The sequence below is a fragment of the Protobothrops mucrosquamatus genome, unplaced genomic scaffold (assembly GCF_001527695.2).
Source record: "Protobothrops mucrosquamatus isolate PMUCROS unplaced genomic scaffold, P.Mucros_1.0 scaffold192, whole genome shotgun sequence".
Lineage (NCBI taxonomy): Eukaryota > Metazoa > Chordata > Lepidosauria > Squamata > Viperidae > Protobothrops > Protobothrops mucrosquamatus.
This window is the reverse complement of record NW_015386548.1, coordinates 348,910-369,240: the sequence shown is the minus strand read 5'-3', so window position 1 is coordinate 369,240 and position 20,331 is coordinate 348,910. Positions and strand designations below refer to the sequence as shown.

The 20,331-nt window shown below is 35.8% G+C and overlaps 1 protein-coding gene across 1 annotated transcript in view; it reads right to left on the bottom strand.

Annotated features, from left to right (window-relative positions):
- The window catches only part of PKHD1 (PKHD1 ciliary IPT domain containing fibrocystin/polyductin), a 189,932-nt gene extending 170,341 nt beyond the window's left edge, over positions 1-19,591 (bottom strand). Inside the window, exons 1-12 of the mRNA XM_029283700.1 lie at positions 19,540-19,591; positions 18,927-19,013; positions 17,558-17,681; positions 15,183-15,282; positions 13,736-13,793; positions 11,568-11,646; positions 10,717-10,791; positions 7,564-7,628; positions 7,146-7,185; positions 4,090-4,160; positions 1,224-1,325; positions 656-794 (exon numbers count right to left, since the gene is read on the bottom strand). Of these exons, the coding sequence (XP_029139533.1) occupies positions 656-794; positions 1,224-1,325; positions 4,090-4,160; positions 7,146-7,185; positions 7,564-7,628; positions 10,717-10,791; positions 11,568-11,646; positions 13,736-13,793; positions 15,183-15,282; positions 17,558-17,681; positions 18,927-19,013; positions 19,540-19,591 (992 nt within the window). The remainder of the gene's footprint in view (positions 1-655; positions 795-1,223; positions 1,326-4,089; positions 4,161-7,145; positions 7,186-7,563; positions 7,629-10,716; positions 10,792-11,567; positions 11,647-13,735; positions 13,794-15,182; positions 15,283-17,557; positions 17,682-18,926; positions 19,014-19,539) is intronic.
- Between the last annotated feature and the right edge of the window lie 740 nt (positions 19,592-20,331).

The following is a 20,331-nucleotide window of genomic DNA, read 5'->3' as shown; positions in this document are numbered from 1 at the left end:
CTAAGCGTGATTGTAAACAGCACGACTGAATTGGGTAAGAATATTAATTTTCTCTCTTCTACCTGACTGATTTCCTGAGGAAAAAAAAGAAAAAAACCCAGAAGTAAAAATCCTCCAAAAGTGAGGCAATCAAGATGACCAGAAAGAAAAGAAGCATGATATTGATAAGATTGTTATTGGTAGAAATTTTAGAAAAATCTTTATATTTAATTGTTACCTATCAAATTAATAAGAATCGTATTAAGTTAGGTTGCAAAGAGAATATTATTGGAAGAAGAGAAAATCAAGCAAAATTATAATGTGGATTTTGGAATATAGAAATTAACCGATAGTGTTTACTTTGTAAATATAAATCCAGACAACACGCTGTTTACCAAATATCAAGATGTTTATTTTTAAAAAATCAATAAAATAATTTAAAAAAAAGAAAGAAAATCTGAGTTGTCGCTTAGAACTGACAGGGAAAATCTTTGAGTATTCTAAACTCTCTCATTGCCGTTCCTATAATCTTTCATGGCAGTTGTATAAAGCAGAAATAAATGTATAAATTGCAGGATAGTCAGCATTATATTATTGCAATTCTTAGTATGAAGAAGACTTAATAAAGAACATGTCAATGCTGCAGTATTTGCAGCGTTGACAGAACACTTATTACCTGAACAGTTTCTGTTTCTCAGGCAGAAAATTGTATGGAGAACTGGCATTAGGAACAATCTGCCAGCTGTATCCTGGAATCACTTCAGTGAGATTAGTGTCTGAACCATCCCAAACTTCAAAAATAAGGCCTCTGTTTCCTGATAAGTTGGAAAACAAAGTTGGAGTCATCAATAAATGAACAGAACCATTAGTAAGTTTATAAATGTGCAAATTAACCAGTGATCTAAATCAGCCCATAACAACCTGAGTCTAAGATCTGAGCCCCACCTCATTTCTCATTTGATCACTTGGATGGGCCATAAATTGAAGATACCTGGTTTAATTTCACTGAATGTTTTATTATTGTCTACTGCTCCAGTTGTACAGATTATCTTTTGTGGAGAAATGTGTTTAATTTGGCAGGGAGTTCCTGTGGAGAAGAAAGAAGAGCATGAAAATGAAAAATCTCAGAGCATTCACATCATTCCTACAAACTCACTACACATTCCAAATAATTGTGTACATTTTTTTATCATGTTTCCATTTTTTGAGGCTTATGCCATGAAATTTGATTTTATCATTTTTACCTGCAGCTGTGACTTTCATAGGTGTATCAAAGAAGTCCCCTGTGATGGTGAGATCAGTTCCACCACCTAGGCTGCCTGTAGCAGGAGACACTGAAGAAATGTCTGAGAGAAAAAATAAAAAGGTAATCATAAGCTGCATAAGTTCCCCTCCCCTCCCTTTATCTTCATAAGAACTAAGAAGAGTCAGGTCCGAGATGCTTTCTCAAATTATATTCCTGCCTTGGACTCAAGACACTGTCTTGGTTGCAACTCTCCTGTTCCTCCTCAGACCAGCTCACATTAAGGAAAGTGATTGGTGGACATCATTGCGGGCCAACCAATATTGGGACAGATTAGTTTCCTGTTGGCTTAAGGACTTTTGAAGGGCCATGCATCTCTGTATCTATGTCCACCTGTTAACATATTTTTTAAAAAAAAATCCATTTAAAAATAATGGAATAGTGATTCTTCTTCATTGAATATGAACAAGAGGGGAAAGAATAGAGATACTTTCATGACAAAATGGCTTCTATGCCTTCTTATTTGGACAGCTTGAGAATTTTTATACTTTTGGGACCATCTCCACTCTGTACACATTCTAAAAACCTAAAAGCTGGATGTGCCCCTTCTGGTGACTGTATCATTAGGTCTATCACCCCCCTAAACCCTTCTCACCCCTCTTTCACTCCTTTTCCATTCTTTCTTTTCTGTCCACCTCCAAAGCCACTCTTCAATCTCTTTTTTTTAATTAATTGAAGCTTTTCCTCTTACTGTTGTTTTAATATATCTGTAACTATCTTGGCCAGGGTATCTGGGGCTAACCCCATTTCTGACTAGTCTACCTTCTTCTTTGGTTTAACCACAAGTCTAGGGTGGATACCTGTCTCTACCAAAGTAGTGGCCTCTTCTAAGAAAGAATCTGTCATTTCTGCCTTTTCCATGACTACTTGTTTGTTCTAGGCTCTGGTAAAAAGTCTGGTTTCTGTGGCCAGGATATTGGCCAATTTTGGCAAAGTCTGAACTGTATAAGGACCAAACTCCCTCCCTTTTGCAGCCTGTTTTGCAGCCATTTTTTTCATGGCATATTTAATGACCTCGCGTTTAAGCCAACTTCACTTGTGTGATTGCCACCCTGTGTTGGATATCTCTCCTTTTTTTTCTGGATATCCTATCTTTTGGATATCCCACTTTTGCCACCAGTTTATCATAGGTTCTTTTAAGTATACCCAAGTCAGTGGGTTCCAAAACATAAGAGATTCAACACAAGTTCCTAGGCAACACAGATACACATACCCATTCACAGACTAATATTCACCACTCACCACTACTCCACTCTTCTCCCCCTATTCTACTCTTCCCCATTGCTCCCACACCTCCTACTACTGTTCCTTCAACTCCAACACTATTCCTGGTGAGTTCTATTACTGACAAATGTATCTTTTTCTGGCTGGTTTAGGCTGCTTCATCTCCACACATGAACATACATCTCCTTCTCACACACACTCTCAGCACAGTTTTTATAGCCAACATTACTGTGCTGGCTGAGGAGAGGGCTTGAAGAGACAGGACGACAGCTACACAGGTGCTGACCATTTTCTAGGCAACGTGCCCTCTCACATAAATTCACTCTAAGAAAGTTCACTAAGCTAGAAATCAATTTAATAGTTCCAAAAAAAACCCAAAAATGCTACTAGAAAACATACTGGGTCCTAGACTAGATAATCACAACTACATCTCATATATCTGGGATTATATTGAAAAATAACAAAATAATACTAGAAGTGGTATATGTTCCTTTCCTCTTTACACTCTCAGGCTAAAAAAGAATATATCTTAATTTGTCTGCACCTCAAATTAGAAGGCCCAAAAGTTTCCCTCTAAGGTGGGTGGTAGTGGTATATAATCTTCCATTACATTGGTTATATTCACTACCTATCACTAGAAGGTCCTATAGGACCGTTTTCATTCTTGCTGGAACTTGTCAGGTTTAGGCAATCCCTATATATTAGACATTATTCAATGTACGTCCAACTCTTTACTGGGACTGAACTCCCACACTTGTGCTTTGATGACTGTAATGCAGTATGGTTAAAACTATCTTGCAGATAGGGGTTTTAATTTATCTGGTCCTCAGCTCTCTAATCCAAGAGAGCAAACACATAAGAAAGGAATGTGTATCATTCATTGGATCTACAGACTTCTCTTTCTTCAAGCTGCTAAAGATACCATATAATAGTCATCAATGTGCAAGGCAGTGGTGGGATTCAGCCAGTTCGCACCACTTCAACAGAACTGGTAGCTAATTTTTTGTTGCCCAGGCCCAGAATGGACTTCCAAAAGTGGCATCCACACAGAGAACCGGTTGTTCACATATTTGAATCCCACCACTGGTGCAAGGCCTGGAATTTCAAATACCAGTAAAGGGTTGAACATATAATATATAACCCTCAACCTCTTTTGTAAGGGCCTAAACACTAATTGGCTCTGCCAATCAGTTGGGGCCACAGTAGGGGAACAGCACAATGGAGGTGGTTGATTAAGTAATAACAGATCCCACTCCACCCCTGCCCTCCCCATGTGTCTTTGGTTTTAATGTCTGATTTTAATTTTTTATGTTTTAACTGTATATGTAACTGTAAGCCACCCAGAGTTACCCAATAAATAAATAAATAAATACATAAATAAATAAATAACACTAACATACAATGGCTACTTATGGCTGACATTCCAACAAGAAAAATTTTGATTATGCAATGTTTCTAGTAGTTAGTAATGAATACAAGCACTGAAATATATAACAGTTATGGATTAAACTTGCTTTCACAATCCTTCCACAATCTTTCAAAATGAAGCACTGCAAATTTTACACCAAGATAGAGCACAGCACCTGAGAATGTCTGGTACAAGAAAAGTTCCTGTTTAGCACTTATAAGCCAAGCATCTTTGTGCACTATTGACCTGCAACATCAAAGCAAAAAAAAATTCAGAAATACTTAAATGAGGAGAAAGTAAAATTGACACCTGTAAATTATAAAATGAGGGAGAAATTGTAACATTATGATGAAACACTGAAGAAATCAATATTTAAATAAAGGATTAATTGAACTTTTTAGCAAACATTAAAAAATATATAGCCTATTTAGACATATTAGATGTTTAGTTAGAGACTAAGAGACTGAAATCAAAATTACCCAACCTATTCAGTAGTATGGTTCTTGTAAATCTCTTAGCTATTCATTTTTTTCTTCTTGTGCTTCTTTTCTTTTCTTTTTACAGATGTTTAACTAAAACAAGAATTTAGAAAACAAAACATTCCCATACCATTCAACTGGAAGTCTGTCAGGTCAAGGACCTTTCCCCAGTTTTGTGGTTTGTATTGTCTATATAATTTCTTATAATATCAGTGTAGCTGGCAGGTTATTATTTTTTTTCTGATACATCTCTTCCATTTCAATTGTTTGCCAAGAAATTAATAATTTCTGTTTAATTACTGATGGCTCTGATTTATAAAACTGAGCATAGAAATCATAGAACTGGAAATTGATAGATTCTGTCTCAGTTCATAACTGACAATTATTGGCCTGAATTTCTGATATCACATTTCATTGTTGAACATAGTCTGAGATTGCAACAGGGCTACTGAGGAGTCCACAGCAAAGCAGAAGAAATTAAAAAGTAATGAGGCCACTACTTTAAAATTGTAGATTTTAAAAATGCTGAATTATCTTAAAGTCCACTATGTCCATTTTGAAAAGTAAAAGGAGAGTGTTTTTGGAATATATCTAACAGAGAATCTTTGTTTAAGTTAAAAATCACCAGCACTAATTATATGTTGATAGTTTGCGAAATTTCACGATAACAATTATGAAGTGTTCTTTCAGGAGTGTTCTTGGTGGAACCATCAAAGTTAAAAGATAGCCAGTGGTTAAGGCACCAGACTAGAAACCAGGGGTCCATGAGTTTGAGTCCTGCCTTAGACATGAAAAATGGCTGGGTGACTTTGGATCAGTCACTCTCTCTCAGGTAAACTCATCTCAAAGGGGTTTTGTTGTCGGGAAAATAGGAGGAGAACAGAGTACTATGTAGATATGTTCACTGCCTTGAGTTGCTTAGAACAATAATAAAGGGAGAATATTAAATAAATAAATAAGTAAGTAAATAAATAAATAAATAAATAAATATCAGCAGAACAATGACATCAATTCTCTTTACTGTCAAAGAACTGAAATATTCTTCACTATAATAGTGCTCAAATTCCATGTCAGTTCTGAAGTTGCTATTAACATAATCACTACCTCACATGATTCATTTGAGTAATATAAATTGGCACAATTCAACTCCTGAGCCTCAAAAAAAGCTGTCATTTTAGAATAAGTGTTTCTTACAACATAATAATCATCAATTGTAATTTTTCCAGCACATTCCGTATTTGTCTCCTTTTTTAAAAAAAATCTGAGTTTTACTTTATTTTAAGTACTCAGGCTTCCAAGTAGATACATTTTTTCTCAATAACAATTTCCCAGCCTTATAGACATCTTGCACTCTTGGAAGCTTAATAAGTAGTAGATATGTAAAGAGAAAACATTTAATTTTTGAATATGGATCTGAACTAAAGACAATTAAATATAATACTAAAATTTGATTTTAAAAAAGAAAATACCTAGCCCAACTGTGTTAACGTTAGCAAAAAGACAAAAAAAGTAATTCCATTTCAACCACCTGTTTGGTTTGGCTTCTGCCCACCACACCCTGCTCCCCTCATCTCTATCCCTCTGACTCTGGAAATAAAGAATTCAAAAATTAAGCTACTATACCCATATACAAGCAGTTAAGCTACTATACCATATACAAGCAGTTCACGACTTATCACCACATTTGAGCCCAAAATGTCCATTGCTAAGCAAGACAGTTGTGAGTTTTGCCTCATTTTGCAACCTTCCTTGCCACAGTTGTTAAAAGAATCATTGCAGTTAATTTAGCAACATGGTTATTAAGTGAACCTGGCTTCCTCATTGACTTTGCTTGTCAGAAGGTCAGAAAAGGGGATCACATGACCCTGGAACAACACAACTGTCATAAATACATGCCAGTTGCCAAGAGTCCTAATTTTTATCACATGTCCATGGGGAATGCTGCAATGGTGGTAAGTGTGAAAAACAGTCATAAGTCACTTTTTTCGGTGCCATTGTAACTTTGAGTGGACACTAAATGAATGGTTGTTAGTTGAGAACTACCTGTGGTAGCAAGCACTGATTTAAAAATTAAAGAAGAAAAGGTAAGGTTGCTACTCATCAGAAAAACTCAGAGCCTGGGAAAAATATTACTGAGCAAACAAGCATTTAAATCTTCTGCTCTCTTCTCCAAAATATATTTTAAAAAGGCAGAAGACTGCGGGATACTAAATACATAAATAAATGTATTACCTTTTGCCAATGTATGTGCTAAATCTACTTAAATACTTGCAAAAAAATCTGGCTAAAGTGATATCTTATGTCCATGTATTTCAAGTTGGTAGCTTATCCTGAAAGTTATAAAAAGTGATCTCTTCTGCTGGACTTCAAAAATTTAACAACTACAGGTCTACAAGAGAGATTGCACTTGCTCTTAAGTTATTTCTTTTTTCTTTAATGAAGTTATTTCTACACTGTTCATTTCACTGATGTGTAAACATTATTGTCTCATGCTTGAAACCAGATGGAGATAAGAAGGTTTCATGAATGCAAGGCATGCCTAACATATGTGATACTTGGAGCAGATAATTTTTTGACACTCGTCTCTCTGTCACTGATACCCCATGTTGCCTGTTGCCGAACATCTAATCAGCAACAGTGACCTAACTCCACACCTCCAAAGAGCCTCTTTACTATCTCCAAATTGTCAAACAATGGAAGAAGTTGTTAAAATTATAACATTAAGCAAATGAAGGAACTTTTTTTAACTTACTTTCCCTTGTTATACACTGAAAAGCTAACATTGTGTGACCCTGTAAGAAAACAAAACACATTTTCAGTGTAAGAAGCTGAATGTAAATTTACGAATGCTGTATTGTAGGGGTTTTTTTGTTTTTCATCAGTATAATAAACTATTTTCAGAATTCTGAGCACAACTTTCACTTTGACCTTTTTTTCCCTAGGAAAATAATATTTCTGATCTCCTTAGCTTTCACAAGGCTTTCATTTACTGTTTTATACTAGCTACTTATGGTTTGTCACACAGGCTAGGAATGTCCACTGGAAATAAAGATAACAGGAAGGGTCAGAAAGGAAAACTAGCTGATTCCTTGCAGAAGAAGACCAACACATACATTTTTATAATACTGAATAAAAACAAAGTAGTATATTATTTTCTCATTTTTACTAACCAATATAGTTGCCTTCCACTCGACACGCTATAGTTCCCAGGCCATTATCTAGATGAATAGGATAACTGTAAACAAAGCAAAAGAAAATATTACTGAAAAGGTTAAAATGTCTTGTTCAAATTAAGAGAGATCATGTTTCTTCCTTACGAAGACTTCTAAAAAGGTAATGATACATCAATTGCAGGATATTGCAATACAGGAGTTCATTGAACACAAAATCATTGAAATAATGTTAAATGCTTTTAAAGTTTTTGATACTAGATTAGGACATACTACATGAACTATTGTAATTTGCAAACCATAAATGTAATGATATTTTTTCTTTGCTGAAAGACAGAATGGATGCATCTCTATGTGCCAGCATTCAGGACTATATATCCATGCTTAGATGAACATAAGGTATCCATTCTTTATAAGAAAATAGCTTCAGCTCCTTGAACATTTTTCTTGCCACTTCAATATCTATAATATAATTTATGAGATACAGCACAGACTAGAACTGATCGCAACACTCATCATGTGATTGTACCATAGATTTGTATCAAAGCATTCTGATATTGCATATGTGAAAAAGGGAAGGGGGATAATTAGTTAATTAATTATGCTAGTAAGGATGAACTTCTGGTTTACTACAGGGACAACTGTTTGCCATCTTAACCTATCTCTAGGTTCCCCATTCCAAGGACATTTTTTTAATTTTTCTGATTCCATTCATCCATGCTATCTGTTGCCATCTACTTCCCAATATCAAGCACAGCCCGAGAATTGTTGCTTTCTCATCATTGCCTTGAGGGAGTAGCTAGTCTATATTTGGCCCAGACTGTTTCTTTTTCTTGAAGAATATTTTTTTCTTAGTAACCACCTCCAAGTTCATGATTTGATGTTATCTTCTTTCACTTGTTGTTTCTCACTTGCCCAGAAAAGTTAAGCAAAGTTAAGTATACAGCTGTTGATAACAAAATCAAAAAGTTCTGGATAATGAATTTAAACAAAAACCTGCCACACAATACACCAAGCTTAGATAAAGTAATAGAAAAGGAAAAAGTTAAAATGCCCTGGGACAGGTGCCTGCCACATAACACCCCACACCAATTGTTAATAACAAAGACAAAAAAAAATTCGCTAGTGGACCTAGAGACAGCAGAATAAAAGAGAAAGAAATGGAGAAAAACACCAGATACAAAGATCTGAAAATAGAAGAATGACTGTGGCAAAAGAAAGCAAAGATAGTACCAATAGTAAAAAATGCCTTGGGTGCAATCCCAAAACAACTGGAGCATCACTTGAACACTATTGGCATTGACAAAATCACCATCAGTCAATTGCAAAAGGCAGTTTTATTTGGAACAGCTTTTATCCCTGTGACAATACTTATAACACTATCCAACAACATCTGTCTATCCGAGATCTTTGGAAAAGCCTCAATAGGTGGATAAAAATGACAAATCCGGTCTAAATATGGCTGACTATGCAATCAATCACAATATAATAATAATAGGTTTAAAAAAACAAAACAAAAACAAGACATTTTTCAAATCTTCCCACAGAGCATTTGATGGTAATGATTGTGGGAAATGAGGGAAAGCCCAGCTCAACAAATTTTTGGAATGGGCTTTGCCTGCCTTCACTTCTCCCACTATGGTGGCTCCCTCCCACTGGAACATCATCCATGCAGAGATTAGACTGCCTCCCCCCCCCCACTCTTTTGTAAGGTCCTGAAGACCTGGTTTTGGCAATGGTCCTGAGGGAACTCAGTGGGATGGAGGCCAGGAAGCAGCTTGTCTGACTAATTGCTGTCACCAGGGAGGGCAGGGGAGGGTTATTGTTTTTATAGTTATATATTGTTTTTATTTTTTGTAAGCAGTCACTGGCAGTCAGTGGGCAGCCATATAAATGTTAGATAGATAGATAGATAGATAGATAGATAGATAGATAGATAGATAGATAGATAGATAGATAGATAGATAGATAGATAGATAGATAGATAGATAGATAGATAGATAGATAGAAGGGTGGGTGGGTGGGTGGGTGGGTGGATGGATGGATGGATGGATGGAAGGAAGACTGAGAAAGAGAGAGAGGGGAGAGAGATGGATTGTACTCAGGGCTTTTTTTTCTCATAGAACGCCCAGAACAGAGTTCTGGCACCTTTTTTGGATGGAACCTTGTAGGGTAGGCAAGGCGGGTTGTATGACGTGTGTGAGTTCTGGCACCTTTTTTTTTTTTTTTAGAAAAAAAGCACTGATTGTACTTAAAGAATTGAAACTGGTACTAAGAGAATTGGCCTAAAAGGTTAAGTGTTACTTTTTTGTTTGTAGCCAGATGCACAACACAAGTCTCACTGATGAAGATGATGACAGACATTTTTTTCAATAATGAAATGTTATTCGTTTATTTTAGCTTTATGATAATTGTGTCAAAGTCTTTCTGCCCTCTCCCATCTCCAGTTGCCCAGCCTCTGTATTGGTATGAACACTGGGGACAATGTCCATTAAAATATATCAATTTCTGAATCCCAGCCTTGATCTTTTTTCTATGAAGGGAGGAAGGAATCCCTCTGCATTGGATGGGAAAAGTTTTAAACACATTAACTGCATCAAGTCTAATTGTTGGGTCAAAAGAGTGTAAAGAATAAGCTCAGGTTAATACTTAACCTGTTTTCTTTTCCTGTGAAAAAAGTCACTATCCAGCCTCAGAACTTCTAAACAATTACTTATTAAAACACTTCACAAGATAGCTTCATTGATTTCCTGGTTCCAAACAAAGATCTTTTCATGAATTAACAGCAGGAGAGGTTTGAAAACAGACTCAATCATAGGTCTCATTGTCTCTGAATCCCCACACTATGAAGTCTCGCTGACCAATACTGTAATTGTCAGAACTGATTTCACAACTTGAGATTGTTTCCATCATCATCTTAAATCTAGAAATTAACTTTCATTAATACTTAGCAATCCAGGTGAGTACAGAAGATGGCCTCAGTGAATGCCACGGGACTTATTTTCAAGTGAATGAATGCAACCTAAAGCCTTTAAGGCACTTCTAAAAATAATTTATATTGATTCAAACAACCTGCACCAATACAAGACCTGTCTGGTAAACTTCTAAACTTTAAAGAATATAGTGTAAAAGAAATGATGATTTATAACTTACATGCCACGTGTCTGCTCACTGGCAAGAGAACAAATAGTTATCCACCCATCATTTTCTGCCTCAAGGATTACAGGCCTAGTGGTGAAGGGACATAGTTAGTCAAGCCGGGGGGGGGGGGGAATAACATATTCTCATATATTTTCCCTCTCTTCTTCTCTCCTCCCCTCTAAAAATACCCTAATGAAGGTACTATCAATGGGAAAACCGCACCTCCGCCAACACTGGCATGGCAAGCCACATGATGTAAACAGGGAGCTAACCCCATACTCACCAAGACTGATGATGCTACTAGTTGGAAAATGAAATGTCTGCAACCAAACAGCCAAGCTCAAAGAGCACCAAGGGCTCCACAGTTAAACCCTGAGCTATAGATATTTTCTTCTATTGGAAGTTAATTATGTCTTTCTTTTTGTCTTAAATTCGGGCACATCTCTCTCCCCTTTATTGCTTCACAAAATATAACAAGAAGTTTACAAGGAAGTGAAATGCCCTTCATTTACTATCTTCCACCAGCACTCTAGGAACAAATTGAATATTATGTCCAAAACATTATGTCAGTCAGCAAGCAGTGAAATCACTTGCTTATCAGCCATTTGTTTGAATCCCATTCAGGCAATTGTGTGATCTAAACAGATTAGCAAAATAGTCCTCCTGATCCCATTTTGCACAGCCACATGTCACCGTCAAGAGGTCACATCTGCTCTATTCAGCTTCAAATATATAGGAACGCAGATGGCGGAACAATATATATCCATTTATATCACTTCAACATCCTTATTAATTGCATTTCCAAAATACGGGAAAATACTACTGCACATTGTAACTCAGAGAAACATTTAACACGGGTTTACCCATCAATAAAGTCCATGCTGAAATTGTAAGTTTCATAATCTTGGGCCAGAATCCGACCATAAATTTGTATTACATTTCCTATTGAGAAAATAAAAAGTAGAAATTAGAATGTGTTGCTTCAAAACAGGGGGTTGGACTAGAAGACCTCCAAGGTCCCTTCCAACATTATTATTATTAGTAGTAGTATTAGTATTAGTATTATTAGTATTATTAGTAGTATTAGTAGTATTAGTAGTATTAGTAGTATTAGTAGTAGTATTATTGTTGTTGTTGTTGTTGTTATTATCAAAATGGAATCTATATGAAAAATGAGAAAGGGGAGTAATGCATTGATTTGTTTGGTGCAAATTCAAACCAATAAAAATGTCCTTTATAAGAAATACAGCTCAGAATAAAACATGTTTTCATTGTGTTTTTTAAAAAGTCTCATTCATATATACAGTAGACATAAATGAACTTCGAAGTATCCCATTCCTCTTATTTGACATTCCTCCTCTTTTTTATTGGCTTATGATACGCTTCTTTCACCTTTAAATCTTACATACATGCTATCACATACAGGACTGCTTTCTTCAGCCAAAAGTGGCACACATGACACACATTTTCTGGGGAAACCTGGTGGTCTTTCCCTATGTCTGCAAATTAGGAAGTTGATTCTGGAAAGCCTTCCACTGGAGATTAGATTTGCCCCTAAGTAAAGAGTCTTTTAAGAGCTGATAAAAATTGTGTTGTTCAAGATAGTTTGATGAGTGGGTGCTGTTTTGAAGTTCGTATATTTACCTCCAGTTGTTTTAGGATTAATTTTATTGTGGTATATTCATATTATGTGCAGAATTCTTCCAAAAGTTCCTGATTTCTGGTGCTCAAGTCTCCACAGAGCCAAGATAAGAAAGGCAAACAATGACACACATGTGTTGATGTCCTCATGCAAATGCCACAAGTTATATTTCTTGTATCAGAAGTTGTGATGTACAGGCAGTCCTTTACTTACAACCACAGTTGGGACCAGAATTTCCACTGCTAAGCAAGGTAGTTGTGAACCGAATCGTGCCCAATTTCACAATCATTTTTGTCATGGCTAAGTAAAGCGTTGCAATTGTTAATGTGGTCATTAAGTGAATCTGGCCCTCTCCCATTGATTTTGCTTGGGAAGATCACAAACGATGATCACATGACCCCGGGATGCTGCAACCAACATGCTAGTTGCCAAGCAACCATATTTTGATCATATGACCATGGGGAACCTGTGATGGTCATAAGTGCAAAGACCAGTCATAAGTCATTTTTCTTTCAGTGCCTCTGAATAGTTGCTAAATGATTGGTTGTAAGTCAAGGACCACCTGTATGTTAGTAACTTGGTATAGGGTTTCCTGCCTGAGCAGGGGATTGGACTAGAAGACCTCCAAGGTCCCTTCCAACTCTGTTATTCGATTCTTATTCTACTCTAATTTACACAACCATATAATTATTGCACACGTGTTGCTTATACATGCTGTTCTCTTTGTGGCTTCATGGACATATCCATGTAGATTTCATGTCAATAGTACAGGCGTGAGTTGTCACTGCTGCCTTCTGGGATGTTTTGTGAACTTTCCTCTTTGTGGGGGGAATTCTCATCCAAATGCCAACTGAGATGTTTTTTTCAAGATCAGGTTTCCTAGATACTGCCAGTTTGAAAGATTTGAAAATTTCTCCTCTTGAATTTAAATCAATGTAAACTTCAGAATGTAAATTAGTTACTTTTGAATTCATTAAAATAAATTAAAATGTCTTTCGATAGCTGGCCATTTCTTTTGCTTGCTTTAAACCTCCATTGTATTCCATTGTGAGATATCATTATGAAGGAACATAATTATATCATGGTAGAGTGTAAAATGTACCTGCATCTTTCAGGAAAACTATGGATACACAGATTCCAGCAAGGTCTTCCACTTCCTGATCTTCAGCCCTACTTTTCCAGCAATATGAGTGAGATGCTTATTTTCTCTTTTAGAGCCTGGCCTAAAAGCAGCACTTGCAGCTTTTGACAATTTAGCAACTCCTGCATATGTCCTTCCCCCCATCTTTCTCCACAGACTGAAGACCTGAAGTCAGGGATCGTTGCTTGCCAATAGCTTATTAGGGTAATGTTTATATTAGTATTTCAGTTTTAAAATCATTTCTTTACCTGGGACTCCATATGGTGGGTTCACTTGAAACACTACAGGTGTCTCTGCAATAGAGAACTATTAAGACAAGAATATATTATACATTTGATCATTCTTCAAAAATGGAATGCTTCATTCAGTTTCAATGGGCTCCTGGCCCCTAAATTGAGCACCTTCATTTCAATAAAATTAATTTAACATAGCAATGGGCTCTTACTTATACTTCAGCAAAATAGTGGGAATATTGATACTTTCTGTTCATTATGCATGTTATTGTTCTGTCACTAAGCTCTTGCAAACTTATAGGCAAACTTGCAGTGCAATCTAGCATGATACTGTCCACTTTTCTGAATGGTTGTGTATTTTTGCTCATAAATAATATATTTATGTTAGAGAAAATGCTAAAATATGCAAAAATAGTCCTGATTTTAAAAAGCAGCAAGATGAAAATAAATAATAATAATAGATATGTAAATCAAATGTAATGCACTTAACTTTGGAGAAATTATATGGGTCCACCCATTCCTAGCTACATAACATAGTTTTCAAGATTGGGCAATGGTACCGCTATTATACCAACATTAAAGAATATACCAACACAAACCCCATTTGGAGACTTTTCAGACTCAGTTTTCTTAAGCTTGATTTCTGGGGAGCCTATATAAATTTTGGTGAAGTTCCACAAGGGCCATCATCCTTTACAGAACATGTATTTCTGGATAAGAAGGAGATAAGAATACTCCTCTCATCGTACTGATTATCAGAAAATGGATATCAGTCTTGCAAAACACTTTTTGGACATGTTTGATACTGTCAGGAAAAAAATCAATCAAATGGAACATTTTATAGAAGTTTTCCTGAAATTGGTCATAACCAGATGCTGTCTATATTGCCACAACTATTAGAGAAAGAATATTTTTTCCCATGTCCATAGGTCCCAGGTTCCCAAAACAAAAAGCAGCAATTTGTGTTTTATTTACTTGGTTTATGTTTCATCTATATCTCTCCAAGAGTTGTCACAATTTTTGTAAGTCAGCTGACCTGGAGAACAGGATCTTACCTTTAATAAGCAAACTGTTAAAAGATGGCTTTGTCATGCACAATCAAAATTAGGTTGTATTTTTAGAGGATGCTAGAAGTTCTAATTTATAGAATGTTTTGCATTTGTATTTTGTTTTTGTTTATCATTTAAACCACACCTATGTTGATACAGTTCCATTATCTACTTACAGTGATAGAAAACCCAAGATGGTTTCTCTTTCAGAACTCTGCCCCAAGTATAGGAAAAGAGGTACAACTTAACTTAGCAAAATGATATTCCATGAGATCATATAGCAAAATTAATCTTGCCTATTTAAATTCTTCTTGGAATAAAAATAATAGTAACATCCAACATTGCATTAGCAGCTCTTCTGTCACTCGTCCTATTCATCGGAGTCTCACTACTTAAGCTACTTTATTATGTACCTGGAATGTACAGTTCTCTTCATATAATTCATCTAGGTTGCTGATACTCTGTCCATTCAAACTCAGCAAGAGATGGTAAAGTCCTTCCCTTGGAGAAGATCTTCAAGTAAAATAGTGAAAACAGAGGAAAACTCAATGTTAATAAGAGAGACAATGAACTTCTCATTTTGCATTATTCAGTTAAATTTAAAACTAAAGCTAGACATGACGAGGCTGTAGTTTCCTCTGGCTGATTTTGCCTACAAAATGTTTTTGCCCTCAACTTCCTGTAGTAGAGGAGGAAATGACAGAGAAGATACTTCAGGATACAGAACAGCAGGTGGGAAAGGACCCTAAGAGTAGAACTGGATGTGAGGAAGAAGAATCAAGAAGATATGGCAGCTTCTTCTTAATAACTTAGCCAGGTATAGTCTTATCTGTTAATCAGCCCTAAAACTGACTGTAAAAAAAGGAACAATTGTATTATTTTTACTGCATGCCAGCTGAGAACTAAGGCTTTTCAAACATACATGAAGTGCAAACAACTTCATCACTGCAACAGTTGAAGAGAGCTTGTGCTTAGATGAGTTGCACTGTACAGTTTTAAGCAGGATAAGCTTTTTGTCACATAGAAAAAAAACACTTGCTGCATTTCAGGAGAAAAAGCTGTACAAAACAAAACCAAACAAAACTGGGTGATGTGAATTTTTTTTGGGTTGGTTGGCTGGTTTGGGTTTATTGTTACCGTAAGGATGGAGGGGGACAAAACAAACTTTATATGGAATACAGTTACAAACCATCAGCAAAGTGCACTAGGTCAATAGTTTAAGTTAGTAATAATTATCCCGAAACCTAATCTTTAGGCTTAAATATTTTTCTGTCACTATTCAGGTATGTGTTAGACTTGTTAATCATTATTTGAAGTTTTTTAAAATGCTGACTTCCTTCTTGGCTCTTAGGTCAGAATACAGACTAAAACTATTTTATTGTTATTCATCAATTTCTTAACAGAAATAAATCACCAGGCCTGAGGCGCTGTAGAAACTACTCAACAATATGACTTTTTATTCTACAACCAGTTGTTTTTGTTCACCTGTCTCCAAAAGTCTTGTACTACAGCTTCCCTAACATCCAAATAACAAAGTCACTGGATTGCCTCGCCTTGAAATATTATATAAAACAGGACAATTGTTTTACCTTTACTTTAAAATAATGATGACTTACGAGACTTACATTAAGCTTTAAAAACAAATTTATCAGTTAATTCTCATTACAATAGGACTTACTTCTCATTTAGTGTGACTAGTGAATTGAAAAAAAATTGAAAACTGCTAAATGTATAACAACTCATTTTGCTGCTGGGGTGACAAAATAAAAATAACAATTAATCTAAACATCTAACTGACTATGCAATCAACTACTACAACAATAATAATACTGCTGCAAGATGGTCATAGAGACTGATTACAAACAACAGTGTGACAAAGCAGCAACAGTGATACATTGGAAGATCTGCAAGAAATACCACTTGCCTGCAAACAAGAACTGGTGGGACCACAAAATAGACAAAGTAATAAAAAATGAAGAAGCTAAAATGCTCTGGGCCTTTAGAATTCAAACAGACAGGAACCCGCCACATAACACCCCAGACTTAACAATTGTCGATAAGAAAGACAAAAAATTCTGGATAGTGGACATGGCAGTATTCAAAGAGAGCAGAAGAGAAGAGAAAGAACTGGAGAAGATAACAAAATATAACGATCTGCAAACAGAAATAGAACAACTGTGGCAAAAGAAAGTAAAGGTAGTACCAATAGTAATAGGTGCCTTGGGTGCAATCCTGAAACAACTGGAGCACCACTTGAACACCATTGGCACTGACAAAATCACCATCACTAGTCAATGGCAAAAGGCAGATTTGCTCAGAACAGCTTATATGCAGTGATGTTATCTCTAACTCCACAAAACATCAACATCTGCCTACCCCAGGTCCTTAGGGAGGATTTAATTGATGGATAAAAATGCCAACATTTGGCTGAGTGTGTGACAAACCATATTAATAAAAGCAATGCCTTTCACTGCATCACAATACTATTTCTTCCAGTTAAATTGGTGCATTTGCATAATACATTGAACGTATATCTCATAAGCCAGTCTCATTGAAGTTTATCTGTCTTGATGTGCAACATCAGCTCTCTGCTGATTAAGACACAGTTCTACAATAAGTCATTTCCAATATGTTTCTGGTACATTTTTAAATATGTTTGGATGCCCACTAAGTTTAAAGGAAACTCAAAGCTTTGAGTAGTCTATAAGACATATCTTAACCATATGGTGACAGGCCAGTAATATTATACTCTGCTTCTAGTAATTATCATGCAGAAAATAATTTTTACCTTGTTTGGCATTTTACTGTGGACATGAAGAAACTGACAGGTATAACATCACACAGCACTGGACGCAGCTCTGGATTCAATAACGCCACTTCGGGCTGTGACCAGTTGACCAAATGAGAGAGACCTAATGGTAAGCAACAAACAAATAAACAAAACCTCAAACAGTATTATTACTATTTATTGTATGGCACGTTCACATCACATTTCAAATTTGAAATATTTTTGAAGTAAAGAAGATTGTATAGGATAAAAATTATACTTTATAAGGGACATGGGAGGCATAAAAATAATAAATATTGATATTCCTTTTCATAAAATGTACCAAATTCAGATATTATTAGTATATCACAGATGTTTTCAAACCTATAATAAAGAAAATTATATTAACATATGCAATAGATTACCTTTTCTTTTAGCTCTTTCCTCATTATGCAACTTTATGGCAATTTATTAGCTGATTGCCAAGTTGGCCCTTGTTTTCTTTTGTTTGCATAATTATAGAGCATGTGGCTAATAATAATAATAATAATAATGATAATAATAATAATAATGATAATAATAATAAAGTTGGAAGGGACCTTAGACCAATATTTTTATTTACACACTAGGAATAGCTCTCTGAAAACAGAAAGGTTATGCAGCCTGAGAACAAAAGGTCTGTAGTTTTGTTTTTATGCTCGGCCACAAATTTCTTTAATCTTTTCAACATTGGCTGATTTCAGCACTTAGTTTTTAAAGAATGCTGCCTGAGATTCAGGAGATTTGAAATTCCATCAATCTGAGCTCAACTTCTATTGATGGCAGGATCATTGCTTGGTACGGCAATCTGTGTCTAGTAAAAAGCTGTAGTGTTTCTAAGGCATGTCCTTGATTCCACCCATCTACCTCTTGTGGTTTTCTTCTTCAGTGTTTACTATCCTCAACTTTGCTAAGCATAGTGATTGCTTTCTAAGTCTATCCTCTGCTCATATAATATACCCAGCTTTTCCTTGCTAATCATTACCTTATGGAAACATTGGTTTTTTTTTCTATTTTGGGGTTCTTGCAACCCATGATGTTTTAGTAAAATCATATCCATAATTTGAAAGAGTCTACCTTCTTTTTCTCACTCATGCTCAAAATCCAGCTTTCCTAGTCATACATTACCACTGGAATTTGAAATCAAAGAATTCCAAAGTGTATTTGGCAAAGATCAACCTAAAAGAGGTATTTTGCTATTCCCTTTTGCTCAGAAGAATTGGACTGTGGAACAGACAAACTGTAACTCAGCAATATCTGAAGTGCCACATGGTTCCTAGGACAATTCTAAAATAATGTCATCCTAAACCATGTAAAGGAACTGCTTATCTTAAATAGGTATTCAAAGTACCATCAAAGTTTATTGTGATCCAGGTTCCACCACCAAGGCTGCCACTTTTAGGTTCCATGATTAACTTTGCCAACTTTGCCAAGGTAACTAAGAAGAAAGAAAACACCATCTGTTATATAACGGCAGAGACAGCCACTTTCCCGATACATAGTCCTTGCTTAATGTCAGTAATTGGGACTAGAATTTTTGCCAAAAAGTGGTACAGTTAGAACATGTAATGTCATGTGATGGCAATCTGAGCCGTCCCCATTGCTCTGGTTAAGTGAGGTTTGTAGGTCTTCAAGCAAGGATTTTCTCGCTTTGATTGGGGAGGATAGGTAAGTGGCTGCTGTGATGTAGCACGACAGCAACAGGACCCTTGGATGGCTGCCAACAGCAGGAGGGAGGTGCACTGGGACCCACAATAGTGTGGTATGAGCATGGTGGAGCCAGAGATGGCTGCAATTACCATTCATTTCTCTTATATGTGCCTTGTTTGATGTTAATATTCAAACGAAAGAAATCATAGGAGATTTTTCCCTTGCTTGATAGGATCAAATAGGCAGACATACTTCTGTATAATGAATATGTTATATAATGATGTTGCTCCATAAAGTGGTTTCATAGAACTTACCTGCAACAAAAAGAAGCAAAGTCTTGAAAAAGAATGACATTAAAAAATCCATCTTTATCCTCCACATATGCTTTCAATTTGAGACTTCCTGTTGAGATTGCGACATCATAAATGATCAAAGCTTAGCAGTTTTCCCATTTTTCTCTGCAAGAGAAACATACTCTACATTCCTTTATTCACATTAGATCCCTTTGCAGCATAGAGATAGATGCCCAGTAGACATTTAACACCAGATCAGAATAGTTATATAAAACCAGGAAAAAAAACCTGTCAAAGAGAAATTTCTTCTCATGTCTTTGAATCAAAGGCGTAAAAGAGAGATCTGTGAAGATACAGAAACATTCTGCTTCCCTGCATGTATGCTTGCCCATCATGCTATTCCCTTTTGGGATAAGCAACTTTATACAAAGCACAGAAAAGGAATGAAAAATATAAGCCAACTAAATTATAGGCTGAGATAAGAAAAAAAAAGGAAACATAGCTAAATCTGGCTTGTGCCAACAGTTTCACTATGCGTATCTCTATGGTTCTATCCTTCCAAATTACTATCTTGGTCTTCAGTACATCACCTTTCAACTGAAGGTATCATAAAATCTAAGACTTACTGAAAATCATTTGGATTCACAGTGATCCACACAGCCTTCTATACAAAATCAAATGCATAATCACATTTCAACCTTTACTGAGATCATACAAATTCATTCATGATTAGAATAAACAACAAACCATTTCCTTAAGTTTCTTTTTTTTTCATTTTCTATTAATTTTATTTGGACATTTTCTAATATCATT